At 39.2% G+C, this 15,659-nt stretch overlaps 1 protein-coding gene across 1 annotated transcript; it reads right to left on the bottom strand.

The window, feature by feature from the left end:
* Positions 1–3,828: 3,828 nt before the first annotated feature.
* Positions 3,829–10,606, bottom strand: LOC147000034 (vomeronasal type-2 receptor 116-like). The gene is given in 6 exon segments (XM_085834368.1): positions 3,829–4,517; positions 4,519–5,183; positions 6,320–6,443; positions 7,548–7,772; positions 8,629–9,432; positions 10,565–10,606. Coding segments are annotated over 6 exon segments (2,100 nt in total). The 3' UTR covers positions 3,829–4,277.
* Positions 10,607–15,659: the final 5,053 nt, after the last annotated feature.

Below are 15,659 nucleotides of genomic sequence, written 5' to 3'. Positions count from 1 at the left end.
TTTGAATCTCACTCAGAAGGCAAAATAAAATTGTTTTGAAGGTATATGTTGGCAGTGCATGGTATGAGACTGGCTGTGGTTGGGACATCATATGGAGGGAGAGCAGTGTGAAGAGAAAGGAAATAATTGGTGTGTGGTATGGTGGCATCTTTAAGATGTGCCTGGGGCCATGCTGGAAGTTGTCTCCTTTGAATCTATAAGACTCTTAGTATTGGGAGATATGGAGGCCAATGTGGTCACCTCATATAACCTGGCAGGACTCCCAGTGGATGAATGAAGACACCAAAACATACACAGAACCCAAAATGTGTCCTGTCTACAAGACATTCAGTGAAGAAATGAAACAGAAACTGATAGAATGGCCAAACAAAGACTGGCACAACTGATGATCCATCTCATGAACAAAATCCAATCCCTGGCAGTATTAATGACACCATGTTATACTTGCAGACAGAAGCCTAGCATATCTGGGCTTGAGAGGCTCCATCCAACAATGGAAACAAGTGCAGAGACACACAGTTTAACATTGGGCCGGATGCAGAACGTCTCTTCTGGGGGAAGGATCCCTGGACCCAAAGAAGATAGAGACTCAAGAAGACCAATAGAAACAACCAACCTGGTCCTTTGAGGACTCACTGTGATTCAAAAACAAACCACCAAAAGGCTAACATGGGCTTGATATAGGCCTCCAAACACGTTTAAACCATGGACAGCATTGTCTTTGTGTGTTATACAACTGGTTTGGGCGTTGTCCCTGTCTCTTCTGCCTGTCTCTGGATCCTGCTCACCCTGACTGGACTGTGTTGTCCAGACTCACTTGAAGATGGTGAAGAGAATGATTCCAGTACTGCAGTTACTTAATGGGCCAGGGTAAGTTCATACTCAAAACAGGAATCCCTCTTCTCAGAGGAGAAGTCGTGGGTAAATGAGGAGTGGGGCTGTTTGAAGGGAGACTAGGTGGATAGAAGGAACCACCACTACACAAGAGATATAAAGTGAATATGTAAATGAATAAATGAAGGAAGAAGCAAATAAATCAATGAAAATGGCTATGTTTTCCTTTAGTTGAGGACTGGAGTTCTATATCTAGTTATCATATCAGGCAATTTATACACATTTTTAAATTTTTTATATAATCTTTTTTATACTACAGTCGTTATCACCCTGCTGGTCTACCCTTTCACTGTTCATATCCCATATGTCCTCCCCCTATCTCTGAGGTTTTCTCCCCACACTGGACCCCTCTAGTCCTCCTCGTTCTCTGGGCCTCAAGTCTCTGGAGGTTTTGGTACATGTTCTCTAACTGAACACAGACCCCACACTCCTCTGCTGTATATGTGTTGGTAGTCACATATCAGCTGATGTACTGCATGGTTTGTGGTCCAATGTCTAAAAGATCTCAGGGTCCAGGTTAATTGAGACTACTTGCTGGTACTCATACAGGGTTGCCCTCATGCTCAGCTTCCTCCAGTTTTTCCATAATTCAACCAAGGGGGTCAGTAGCTTCTTTCCATTGGTTGGGTGTAAATATCTGCATCTAACACTTTCAGCTGCATGTTGGGTCTTTAGGAGGGCAGTGATGGGAGAACACCATGGCTTCTGTAATAGGGTCAGGCCTTTGGGTCTCCCCTTGAGTTGGACACCACTTTGAGCCTGTGGTGGGACCTCGTTTTTCTCAGCCTCATCTCCATTTTTTTTTCACTGCAGTTCTTTTTGACAGGAACAATTATGGGTTAGAGTTTTGACTGTAGAATGGAAACCCCATCTAAAATTTGATGCCCTATCTTTCTCCAGGAAGTGGGCTCTACAATGTCCCTCTACGTACTGCACAGCATTTCCTTGTCACTCCCTTTGAGTCATGATTTCTCTCATCTCCCTGTTCTCGGGAACCATTTGCAGGGTCTCCCACCCTCCTACCTCTCAAAGTTGCCTGTTTCCATTCTTTCTGCTGACCCTCAGGGCTTCAATCCTTTCCCTCCACCCAATACCTTATCATGTTCTCCTCTCTATCTCCCTGTCTCATTTCCCAACCAGTTCCTTCCATCCCTGCCTCCCTCCCATGTGATTTCTTTCTTCCTCTTGCCAAGATGGATGGAGGCATTCTAACTTGGGAACTCCGTCTTGTTAAACTTTTTGAGTTTTATGGACTGTATCATGGGTGCTGTGTACTTTTTTTTTCTAACATCAACTTATTACTGAGTACGTGCCATGCATGTCCTTTTGGGTCTGAGTTACCTCACTCTGGATAATATTTTCTAGTTCCATCCATTTTATTGCAAAACTCAGGATGTCCTTTCTCTCTCTCTCTCTCTCTCTCTCTCTCTCTCTCTCTCTCTCTCTCTCTCTCTCTCTCTCTCTCTCTCTCTCTCTCTCTCTTTCTCTCTCTCCCACCGTCTCTCTCTTTCTCACTGTCTATCTGTCTCCCCTCTGCCTGCACCTCCCCCTCTTCCTTTCCTTCTCCCACTCCCTGTCTCTCCTTTCTTCCTTTGTTTATTTATTTATCATTGGGTATATTATTTATTTCTTTACATTTCTTTTAAAATTTAATTTTATTTTTATTTATATTTTACACTACATATTCCATTCACCACAGCCCCATCCACCCTCTAACTGCTCCATATTCTATGCCTTCACCCCGTCTCCATGTGGATACCTCCACACCCACTTCAACTGTCCTCTATATGCCCTGGGCCCTCCAGTCCCTTGAGGATTAGGTGCATTATCTCTGAATGAACACAGACCTGGAAGTCTTCTAGTGTATGTGTGTTGGGGGTCTCATATCAGTGGGTGTAAACTGCCTGTTAAGAGGTGCAGTGTTTGAGAGACTCAGGGGTGCAGATTACCTGAGACTGTTGGTCCTCATACAGGATGGCCCTTCTCAGCAGCTTCATTCAGCTTCCCTCATTCAACAACAGGTGTCAGCTGTTTCTGTCCATTGGTTGGGTGCAAATATCTTCACCTGACTTTTTCAGCTACTGCTGGGTCTTTTGGAGGGCAGTCATGATAGGCCCCTTTTTGTGAGTGTTCTATACCTCAGTAATAGTGTCAGGGCTTGGGCCCTCCCACTGAGATGGACCCCACTTTGGCCTGCCACTGGACCTTCCTTTCCTTAGACTCATCTCCATTTCTATCCCTATACTTCTTTAAGACAGAAACAATATGGATCACAATTGTGTCTGTGGGGTGGCAACCCCATCATGTACTTTATCTTCCTGCTGTAGGTGGGTTCAAAAGTCCCTCTCCTTACTGTCAGGTATTTCATATAAGGTCCCTTCCTTTGAGTCCTGGGATTCTCTCACCTCCCAGGTCTCTGGTGCATCCTGGGTTTCCCCAAATCTCCTCTCTCCTGAGGTTGCCTGTTTACATTCTTTCTGATGGCCCTCAGGGTTTCAGTCCTTTTCCCTCAGCCAATACCAGACCCTGATCCCCTCTTCCCCCAATTTCCCCCACCCTGTCCACTTTCCTTCCCAGTTCTCTCCATTGCTCCTCATTGTGTCTTTTCACATAAATGTAAAGAGCCTTATATTGTAGGCACAATTTGATATGCATAGTCCCTTTAATAAAATATTTCTTTTTTGTAATGTTATCTGACATTCTTAACATCTGCACAGTACATTTTAAAGCTATTCCAAAGTACAGTTCTTCTGTGCTGTCACTGTACTTCATACTGCTAATATTCACGCTTGTTTCTCTTTTCAATTGAGTGCCTTCTATTGCATCAGGAATCGATGATATTCTAAATCTCAACAGAAACAATTTACCATTTTGTTGATATTTTATATTCTGTTGCTGAAAAAAAAAACACATAGCAATCAAAAGAAGCTTGTGAGGAAAGTGTTTATTTACTTATGTACCTTGGTCACAGTATATTGAATGAAGCCAAGGCCTGAAATTGGATGCTGGAACTCCATGAAAGCATGAAGGAAAATGTCGATTACTGGCGTTACAACCATGTTGTCTTCAGACCTTTATCTTATAACTCCAAAAACATCTTGCCTAGAGATGGTAGTGTTCACAGTCAGTATGGTCACCTAATATTAATCATTAATTAAGTTCATGGTTTACATACAAAACTGCAGGTCAGGATGATGGTAGCATTTCCACAATTGAGATTCCTGGTTCTCAATATCTTCAAAATTGTGTCCTTATGAATGAGACCATGTTTGTAAGTTCAAATTTGTATATTATTTAAATTTTTATAAGATTAAGTACTACTTTTATTAAGACAAAGATAAAATATGTTGAGTATCATCTAACATTTTCATATTATGAATATTTTAATAACGAAATTTATCTTTGTACTTCTGTATAAAATTTGAATCTGGTTTAATTAAAATAACATAACACTTTGGGACAAAGATACAAATTAGCAACCCTGCACTAGAAGCCAAGATTGAGAAAACCTCCACAACCACCATGACCCTCCCCCTGGTGCTGTGGTAGACAGGGAGGAAGGTGATCCAGACACTGCAGAACACCAGCATGCTGAAAGTTAGGAACTTGGCTTCATTGAATGTGTTCAGGAAGGTTCCTAGCCAAGAAAGCCAAAGTGAAGCTCCCCAGAGCCAAGGAGCCCAAGTATCCCAGGACAACGTGGAAGGCAATGACAGAGCCTTTATTGCAAAGAATGACAATCTTCCCATGTTCCGATTGTATATCTCTGTCAATAAAGGGAGGAGATGTTACCAACCAGATTCCACAGAGAACAAGTTGGATTAGGGTACAAATGGGAATGATCAACTTAGGAGCCCCTGTTATCAACATCCCTCTCATTCTTCTTCCTGGAGTAGTGAGCTTGAAAGCCATGACCACAGTTATTGTTTTGGCCAACACTGTAGAAACAGCCACAGTGAAAAATACTCCAAATGTGGTCTGCTGCAAGATACAGGTGACCTGGTCGGGATGTCCAATGAAGAGCAGGGAGCAGAGAAAGCAGAAGACTAGAGAGATGAGCAGGATATAGCTGAGAATGCGGTTATTGGCCTTCACAATGGGAGTATCATTATACTTCACAAATGTGACAAGGAATAGAATTGTGATGGCCGAGAAGGACAATGCCATGCAGCCTAGAGCCATCCCCAGTGGCTCGTCATAAGCCAGAAATGATACAGCTCTTGAGAGACAGTAGGTTTGCTCTATGTTGGCATACTTATCATCTGGACACTTCACATATTGTTCCATATCTGCTGGTAAATGGACATAAACCCTTATACGATATCATAATTACATAGGAAATAATTTTACATTTGTATTATTCATAGGAAATATTAATAAACATTTTGGTGTTGAGCATCTCTTCCATTCCTATTTGCTATAGAACCACTAACTTAAGATTGCACTGTACTAACCTATGTTTGTCATCAAACAAAACAGCAACAGAAGAAGTACAACAGAAAAAAATACTTATTAAATAAAAATAAAAAAATGGTGACTAATAGTAATAATCTCAGAGTATTTAATTCCTCCAAACATAAATACATTATTCACAGACAAAGGTAGTGTGCAGACATCAGTACTGGTGTCAGTTGATGAAATGCATTTTGTGCTTTGTTTGCTCTGTGGTTTGTGCCTTTGTCTGTGTCTTCACATAGGAACCAGAACATACAATTCCTCATTTAAACACTATTTGCAAAAAGGAATATTTTCATTCTTGAAGCTGTAGACCTCATAGACCTATGCAAGTCCCTCTCATTGTTTTACAATCTCTTACTCCCCAAATACGCATTTCAAGCTACATGGCATGAAGTTCATGGATGTTAACTTTCCTCCCTCTATTCTTAGCTAAGCACTAGCCCATCTCTTGTTCCATTATTGAAACCTGCACTCTTGTTCTAATTCTTTGACAGGAAATACTTAATCATTTGTCCATTAAACCTATTAAAATATATTTCATTAAACAACAACTGTTACCCTGCGCATCTGATCTTTTTCACAGAGTAAGCTTGGTGATGGAGGGAAAGATTGTGGACACATCAGGTGATCAAATATCTATGTACAATGAATCAAAGAAGAATAAACATATGCATAGATTACATCTAAAATGTTTCTTTAAAAAATTGTTGTCCCGGTAGGTCCGCCTAAACACTTTCTATATAATATAAAATCAGTAACCATCATATTGTGAGAGAAATGTCTTGACTGGAGAAGATATTGGAAGTTATTTGCTGAGTCCAGAAGAAGTTGACATTATATAACTGATTACGTTCTGAATCATGGAGAGTTTAGGTCTTCAGTTTGCTTGTCGGCCATTTCGTGTTTCTAGTTTGGAAACAGAAGGTATTCAAATTCAGCATTTTTTCTTCTGCATGCAAGCATGTACCTGTTTCATTGGAAATCTCATTTTCTGGGCACTGAACACAATCAAAGCAGCAGTTTGCTGTTTCTTTCTGTTGAATTTTCCTGAATCCAGCAGAACACATCACACTACACACAGAGGAGGGAACCTGAGGCAGTGCATAAATGTTATATAATATGCATGTGAGTGTGTAGTTCATGTATTTGTCATATGAAAAATGTCCCATAGATTGATATATGGGACACAAACAGAAATGCTATACATATTCCTCTGATACCCAGTATCACTTAACAGTATCAGGCATATTTTTATTTATATTACCCTGCAACACACTGAATGTCACACAAAAATTACTGTATCGTGTAATATTTTATATGTAACATTCAGGTTGTAGCAATTATAAAATTTTCCTTCCTAAACTGATCAATCCAAAAAGAATGTTTAGGTGGCACAAGTATTTCTTTCATGATTTATAAATTACAAAATAGAATACTGTGGTGTATGGAGGGATAAGGAAGGGTAAATCAAGAAAGAGTAGTTTTATGACTACAAACAAAATATGTTATACAAAACTCCCATAAAATTAATGAAGTATTCCTAAGTGTAAAAGAAAACCTTGAACACACTATCCCTTTCTCTCTTTTCTTTGCATCTATGAGGGAGCTCCCCACCCACCGACTCCTGCCTCACCACTCTAGCATTCCCCTGTGCTGGGGCATCAAGCCTTCACAGGCCAAAGCGATTCCTCTCCCACTGATGCCAGATAAGGCTATACTCCATGGAGGAGGGGAAATCACGAAGGGGGATAACACTTGAAATGTAAATAAATAAATAAAAAACATACAAAATATATAAATTAAAAAGCTAAAACCTTGAATCTGGAGAAACATTTATGTTCACGACTGCATGATATACTTAATTAGGCTATAGATATGTTTGCACAGAACCAAAAAAATATCCCATGGATGATATATAGTTACAAACTTTTCATTAATCATATGTACATATACATTATACTTTAAAATCATTAAATATATCCCTGCATTGTAGGTGAACAGGCTTTTGGGTACTATTGAACATGGATTCCAGAGGCCAGTGATCCATCTACTACCAGATTTACATGAAATTGAGCATTATCAAATTTTGAATATTGCAATTTAGGATGGTCTTTTGCAAGAATAGCAATTGGTCTTAACCACAGAGTGTTATATTTTAAAATACACATAACCTGAAAAAATTATGGTATACCCACTGCTGTTCCTCCCATGGCCCATTCCAAATCATCAGATATATGAAGTTGATGACTCTTTTGAAAACAAGGTATATAGCTTCCTATTTTCACTTTTAATCCAAGGCCTTGTGGAAAATTCCAAATGATGAAAATATCATACTCTGTACACTGATTTTCCCTATGCTTCATGTTCACCAGTTCTCCAACAGGGTTCGTAAATACCCTGGTTTTCATCAAGGAGGACACCTAGAAGAGATGCATGCTTCCAATATCAATAAAGCATATCAATAAAGGTAATTCAAAATTAAGAATTCCCCAATTTCTTAATGACTTTCACAAGAGACAGCTGTATTGAAATAAATGTGTGTAGAAAAATATAGTATACCTCATTGATAACTGAAAACTTATATACTTAATATTAATAATAAAGATAAAATGTGCTAGAAAAAATGATTACTAGATAACAAGTAACTGTGTGTGTGTGTGTGTCTGTGTATGTCTGTGTGTTTGCGTGTGTGTGTGTCTGTGTGAACATTCTTGTCAAAAAAAAATTCTTTTAAGTGAAGCCATGTATGAGAGAATGAAGGGGAAGTCTGAATATCTGGAAATTGTGAAAATAAACAAATTATTTTCACGTACATACAGTATACTCATATAAAATTAACATAAATTTAATAAAATGTGCAGTCTTAGTAATTTATGTTTTTGTATATTGTTAATTTAAATGGCTAAATAATAACCACAGCACATACATGTATCAATTTCTGAAAAACTTTTCTTCAGCAAAAAATTTTAGTCTAGTGATCACTTAAGGCTTTTATGATAAAACTCTTGGCTCCTATTCTAAATTTTGAACTCATTTGGTTGAAATGTGAGACACCTTTTCACAAAACTCACTGGTATTCGTAAAAATGTATGGTCTCTTATTAAATATTATCTTTGTGGGTGAAATTCATCCATGTAAATGAATCATTAGGGGTTTTTGCAGTATACAAATCATTGCACTGAGAGAATAATCTCTAACAAATGTACAGTTGTTCCTCTGGGTCCATTTAAAAGATCCCATTGATATATCTAAGCATAATGAAATGTAAGTCTTTACCTGCTGACAAGCAGTGAAATGTCTTTTGTGTTCTGCCTTTTTCTGAGACTCTACTTGTTGAAGAATGTGTTCATGGTAGGTGTGGGCCACAGCATAAACAGCATTATACAAGTTGTAACCTTCATCACTCATGGCCATATCATAGTTGTGCAGTGCTGTCCATTCCAATGTGTTGTTGAACGTAATATGATCCATTTTACTGCTGTTCTTGGAGATTGAACAATTAAAATAGTTCCATTCCAGTATAGTATGAGAAATATCTTTTAGGTATTTGACTGTGTTCATTGTTTGCATGAAATTCCTTAATTTAGGAATCTCAACACTGTGGTGTGCAAAAGTAATAGTCCCATGGAAGAGATTAAGTGTGAATTCTTTTTTATTTGTGATGACATCCCATTGTGAGGTTGTGATCCAGATTCTCTGAGCACCTAACTCTTCCCATCTTCTAAAGCTGACTTCTAGAGTAGAGTTCATTTCACCAAAAATGATAACAACCTTTGCTGAAGATGTCATAATTTGTTTATCATATATTGTAGCTCTTGTCATGTATACCTGCATGTTTTCTGGGATCACATTAACAAAAGCTAAACAGATCCCATGCCTTTGGCTCTCTTCTCTTAAATCTGAGAGAAACTGAATACCCTGATCATCATCTGAGATGACCAGTCCTATCCAAGTCCATCTAAAATGAAACATCAAGGAGACCATGCCACGTGATAAATGTGTGTCCTTGGTGGCTACTTGATGGGCATGGGGCAGCCGGTCATGGTCGCGTAGGTTAGGATTAAATGTTCCATAGAAAACCTAAAGGATGCAGAAGACAGGATGAAACTTCCAGTGACTCCCATCCCTACCAACCTACCTGCCTAACAGGAGCTCTTCCATAATTAGAAACATAGGGGAACCCTTTGGCTGAATACCCACATCATTAGGACCTCCACAGAGATAAGCACATGAGGTACTTATGATAAGTAAGAACCATTGAGGCATAGGATGAAAGTAGACATCTCAAGTGTTCTGCTACCAAGTTGATGGGCTTGCTCTTCTCTTGATCCTGTCAATCTTTTTTCTAGTTAACTCCTTTGGAAATAAAGCACACCATTTTCCCACTGTACTTACACGGAAAAAAAAAAAAGCTCATTGTCTGAGATCTCTGGCTTTTGAAAAGGAGGTGATCAGTATTTATGTCCCAGGAGAGTCTCCAGGATAGGCAATTCAGCTTCTGTTCAGTAGAGGTAGAACTTTAACAGAAAGGCAAAGCCTGTTTCCCATGACATAAACAATTCCTTGTCTGAACATTCTATTGTATCCTGGAGAGGTCTTGGTATCCCTTGTGATGTCATCAGTGTTGTAACAACACCAACTACACTTAGGGATTTCAAACAGTCCCTAGAGAGTTCAACCACATTTATGTTTGCAAGATGGTGGAGGAGTCTATTTGAGAGTGAAAATTGAGAGTTTAGAGAAATAAGAGAGAGACCTAAGGAAGCTGACTTTACATCTCACTGTAAAGCATCAAGGAAGATGTGGTCCTGGGACAGGAACAGTGAGTCACGGAACATTGATGTGAAAATTCCTGGAGTAGGCATACTTGAGTCTGGCTTCCCAGTAATGAATAACAGAAAATGCTGCCACTGTGAATTTAAGGAACTTTCCTGCTTATCATAATTTCTGAATGGTGAGGATTCTAGTACATTAGTTTGTCCATCCTGGGAGACAGGAGCAGGCAAGTCCAAAGCTAGTATAGTGTGAATTTTTATATTTTATTTTATTGGATTTTGGCTTGCCAAAAGGAGACCATAAAGAGTCAGGGAGGAAATGATATTTCCCAGTTTATATCAGTTCAATATTTTACTATATTCCCAGTTTGTTCTTCTAGTTACAGTGGCTATCAGACTGTACTAACTCAGAGCAAATTATTCTTATGAGACATTACATTCTCTGAACTCCTCTGAAAACCAACCCCTGAGAGTGACATCCTACGCATCCTGAATCAGCAGTTTGTGTGTCTGACGTGTCTTTAATAGAGGAAAACAACTGTCAGAATCAGAGACAGGTACTTTTTCCAATTCAAGATTATTTAAGTCTTTCATTTGGATGAATTGTTCAGTCTTTTGATGATCGTTTGCCATACGTAACTACTTATTCCACAGTCATGAGCCCAGATTTTTTTCTTTTAATTAGGTGTGTGCATTAGGGATCAAAGTCCCATTCCAGATGTCTACTGTTTGTGAGGTCTATTAGATACATTAAGTACTGTATGCATTTACATATGTTTATTCTTCCTGAATATACTAGACCAGATAGGGAAATCCCTTTTATGTCAATGGGATTGAATCATTCAAACATATTTACATAACATGATTTTGAGGAACAAACCTGAACTTTATGGTAAATATAAATGTTTAATCATCATGGTGTATTTTATGCAAGTAATACTGTGTCCTACATACTTTTCAATGATTGCTGAAGAGAAAAGTACCCGAACTCTCATTCTTTCATGTGGTTCAATTGTGAGAAAATCTGTTCAATCTATTCTCTAAATGACTTTTTCTAATTTGATTCATGTAATATATATCTGCTTAAAATATTGGTAAAACAATCCATATTTTTTTAAAGTAACCTTTACAAAACCAAGAGTTATGTATTGATTTTATAGTGTGACTTTAGAGAGATCCTCTGAATCAGAGAGCTTATCATAAGAATTTAGATCAAAGTCAATTTGTTAATAATCATTCATTACAGAAGAGCTGTTCTTGAAATATACTGCTATGATAGGGCCTGCTCACGTGTAGAGTACCAAATATTCAGTCACATTATGATCCAATGAATATGAATCTTGTTATGAAAATCCTGGTATGGAAAACACCCAACTATGACTACAAAGCATTTTATAATGAAACTTGGATGTGGAGACATTAGATAAACTCTTTATTGCCAAGGAGAAACCCATTAATTTTTCCATTTTTTTTCCTTTTTTTTTATTAGATTTTTAAAATTTTACATTTCAAATGTTATCCTCCTTCCTGGTTTCCCCCTCTGAAAACATCCTTTCAGCATAGAGCCTTCTCAGGATCAAGGGCCTCTTCTCCCATTGATCTTCAACAAGGCCATCCTACACTACATTTGCAGCTGGAGCCATGGGTCCCTCCATGGGAACTCTTTGGCTGGTGGTTTAGACCCTGGAAGCTCTGAGCTACTGGTTTGTTCATATTTCGCTTCTCCAATGATACTGTGAGCTGCTTCACCTCTTTGATTCCTTCCTCTAGCTCCTCCACTGCCGACCTTGGGCTCTTTCCATTGGTTGGCTGTGGGCATCCACCTCTGTATTTGTCAGACACTGGCAGAGCCTCTCAGGAGACAGCTATATCAGGCTCCTGTTAGTTTGTTGGCATCCACAATAGAGTCTGGGTTTGGGGAATTTATATGAGATGGATCCTCAGAACGGGCAATCTCTAGATGGTCATTCCTTCAGTCTCTGCTCTACACTTTGTATCTCCCCCATGGATATTTTGTTTCCCCTTCTAAAAGGACTGCAGTAGCCACACTTTGGACTTCTGTCTTCTTGATTTTCATGTGGTTCATGAATTGTAACTTGATTATTCCAAGCTTCTGGTTTAATATTCATTTATCACTGAGTGCATACCATGTGTGTTCCTTTGTGACTGTGTTACCTCACTCAGGATGAGAATTTCTAGTTTCTTCCATTCAATGAGTTCATTGCTTGTAATAGTTGAGTAGTACTCCATTGTGAAAACGTACCACATTTTCTGTATCCATTCCTCTGTTGAGGGACATCTGTGTTCTTTCCAGCTCCTGGCTATTATAAATAAGGCTGTGATACACATTCTGGAGTATGTGGCCTTATAACATGTTAGAGCATTTGTTGGTTATATGACCGAGAGTGAGAATTTGTCTTAATACAACTGAGTATAATATTTTTCCTGAAGATAAAAAAAAAAACACAGTAGATGGCTAAGTTTTATGCTATTACAAATTTAGCAAGTGATTTGTATAAAGAACAGAAATCTCAGTTGGACTTATCAGCTGAATATGATGGAAGCAGGAAAATAGTCATAACTTTATTTGGGATGTCATGTATATATTATTTTATACCTTTCTATATTTTCATTTTAAAATATGCCATGGATAATCTTAAAGTAAGTTGTGGCGGGTATGACTCTTTCAGGAGATCTGCTTAGGCCATCCTCTGCTACATATGCAATTACAGGCACAGTTCTGGGGTGTACTTGTTAGTTCATATTGTTGTTCCTCCTATAGGGTTGGTAACCCCTTTAGCTCTTTGGTATTTTCTCTAGCTTTTTATTTAGGGGCCCTGTATTCCATCCAATAGATGACTGTGAGCATCCACTTCTATATATTTCACTGGCATAGCCTCAGAAAAGAGAGCTATATCAGGGTCCTGTAAGAAAAATCTTGCTAGCATATGCGATAGTGTCTGGGTTTGGTGGTTGCATATGGGAAGGATCCCCATGTGGGGCAATCTCTGGATGGTCCTTTTTGTCTTTCTCAGCTCCAATATTTGTCTTTGTAACTCCTTCCTTGGGTATATTGTTTTCCATTCTAAGAAGCAACGAACTATCGACACTTTGATCTTCCTTCATCTCAAGTTTCATGTGTTTTGCAAATTGTATCTTGGTTAGTCTGTTTCTGGGCTAACATCTGCTTATCAGTTAGTGCATACATATGTGTTCTTTTGTTATTGGGTTACCACACTCAGAATGATATCCTCCAGATACATCCCTTTTGCCTAAAAATGTCATAAATTCATTGTTTATAATTTCTGAGTAGTACCCTATTGTGCAAATGTACCAGAATTTCTGTATCGATTCCTCTATTGAGTGACATCTAAGTTCTTTTCAGAAAATGGCTATTATAAATAAGGCCGTTATGAACATAATAGAACATGAGTCATTAATACACATTGGAGCATCTTCTGGGTATATGTCCAGGAGAGGTATTGCGGGATCCTCTGGTTGTACTCTTTCCAATTTTCTGAGGAACTGCCAGACTGATTTCCAGAGTGGTTGTACAAGCTTACAATCCCACCAACAATGGAGGAGTGTTCCTCTTTCTCCACATCCTCGCCAGCATCTGCTGTCACCTGAGTTTTTGATCTTAGCCATTCTGACTGGTGTGAGGTGGAATCTCAGGGTTGTTTTGATTTTCATTTCCCTGATGATTAAGGATGTTGAACATTTTTTCAGGTGCTTCTCAGCCATTCGGTATTCCTCAGTTGAGAATTCTTTGTTTAGCCCTGTACCCCATTTTTTAATAGGCTTATTTGATTTTTTAGAGTCTATCTTCTTTAGTTCTTTATATATATTGGATATTACTCCCTTAACGGATTTAGAATTGATGAGATTCTTTCCCTATCTGTTGGTTGCCTTTTTGTTTTATTGACAGTGTCTTTGGCCTTACAGAAGCTTAGCAATATTATGAGGTCCCGTTTTTTCCATTCTCGATCTTATTGCACAAGCCATTGCTGTTCTCTTTTAGGAATTTTTCCCCCTGTGCTCATATCTTTGAGGCGTTTCATCATTAGAAGTGATTTTAGACCCATGTCTTGCTTTTATGGTGTGATGGGATATTCAGGGCTTGCTATGGTGGGATATTTTGGTTCTTTTGATACCAAGTAACCTTGCTTTCTGTTGCTTCTGTTCTTATGCTTGCCTCCTGCCATCTAATTATCTCAAGTACTTGCTGCCCGCAATATATCTGATTGGAGCCTGTCCTTCCTATAATCCCAGTCGATTCAGGATTCCTCAGAGTCCAGCTTTCTCTGTGATCCTTTTGATAGAACCTAGAGGGGAAACCCAGTGGGGAAACTTCCACTCAACTCCCAATTGGGCGTGAACCCAAGAATCACAAACAGAACACAACACCTTGATGTAAAAACATGAGGTATTTTAACGGCAGAGCTCCGGGTCAAAAGGTATCTCACACAGAAGACAGTGGATCCGACCATGAGGCTTGGAAGCTAGATGGTTTTATAAGGTATGGGGCTTAGGGGTGTGGAATTCATCATAGGGACACACTATTGGCATATTCAAACATTAACAGAAAGATTTCATGTTAGTAAAAGGGCATCAGGATTTTGTTCCTGTGGGATGGGGGCTTATCTATGTTCACATAGCAACCAGTTGATTTATGACTTTATCCAGCATCAAGGGGCAGTAGACAGAGGGGAGATTCCAGCCAGGTGGTGTTGACTCAGACAAGATAGCCTTGCATTCTTTTTCATCTTTGCAGTCAAGCTGTTCTTAGAAATGTCTTCACAACAGCTCTGTCTGTTCTGCTTTGTCCTCTGCCCCAGGCCGCTGGTTCATAGACAACTCTTTTACATGAATCACAAGTTACAAAATCTCATTTTCCTTCACTTTGATTGCAGGTTCCTATGAACCTTAGATTCTGGGTGTCTCAGAGTTCTTGGCAGTCAAGCTTTCTCTGAGACTCTGAAATCCTGGTGTCACCAAGCTCCTGCTATTCTGTGACCCTGTTATCCTAAGATCCTGGGCATGTTACAGTGTCTGGAAGTGGTGTCTCTTCTGAGGACTCTGGAGCTGTCTGATCACTGATCCAAAGATCATGTGGAGAGTCCTCTGGGCGTCTGTTAGGGTGTCTGCCGACTTGAACCCAAGGGAACCTGGAGCTGGTGCCTACTGGAAGGGATTTGTGCCCGTGATTAAGCAGGTGTCCTACTCCCCTGCTGCTAACTCAGGTCCCTCGGTATTGGATTGGAACCGATGTTGTGTTCCACTCACCAGTGATAGAGAGATGGAGGTGAGAGTCCTCTGTGGAACGTGGGGATGTCTGCCAACCTGCACCCTGCCAACCATTATTAATATTAGACTGCACAGCCAACAATACACAGTGAAAAACAAATTAACTGAAGTGCATCTGTGGAGGTCATCGTCTGAAAATGACCTGTCAGGGTTCTGAGCCTGAATATTGATGTCTAATACATACATACATACATACATACATACATACATACATACATACATACG

The sequence above is a fragment of the Mus caroli genome, unplaced genomic scaffold, assembly GCF_978045245.1.
Source record: "Mus caroli unplaced genomic scaffold, Mus_caroli_1 scaffold_22, whole genome shotgun sequence".
In the NCBI taxonomy this organism is placed as follows: Eukaryota; Metazoa; Chordata; class Mammalia; order Rodentia; family Muridae; genus Mus; species Mus caroli.
Note: the sequence above shows the minus strand (reverse complement) of the source record. Positions and strands in the feature narration are given on the sequence as shown.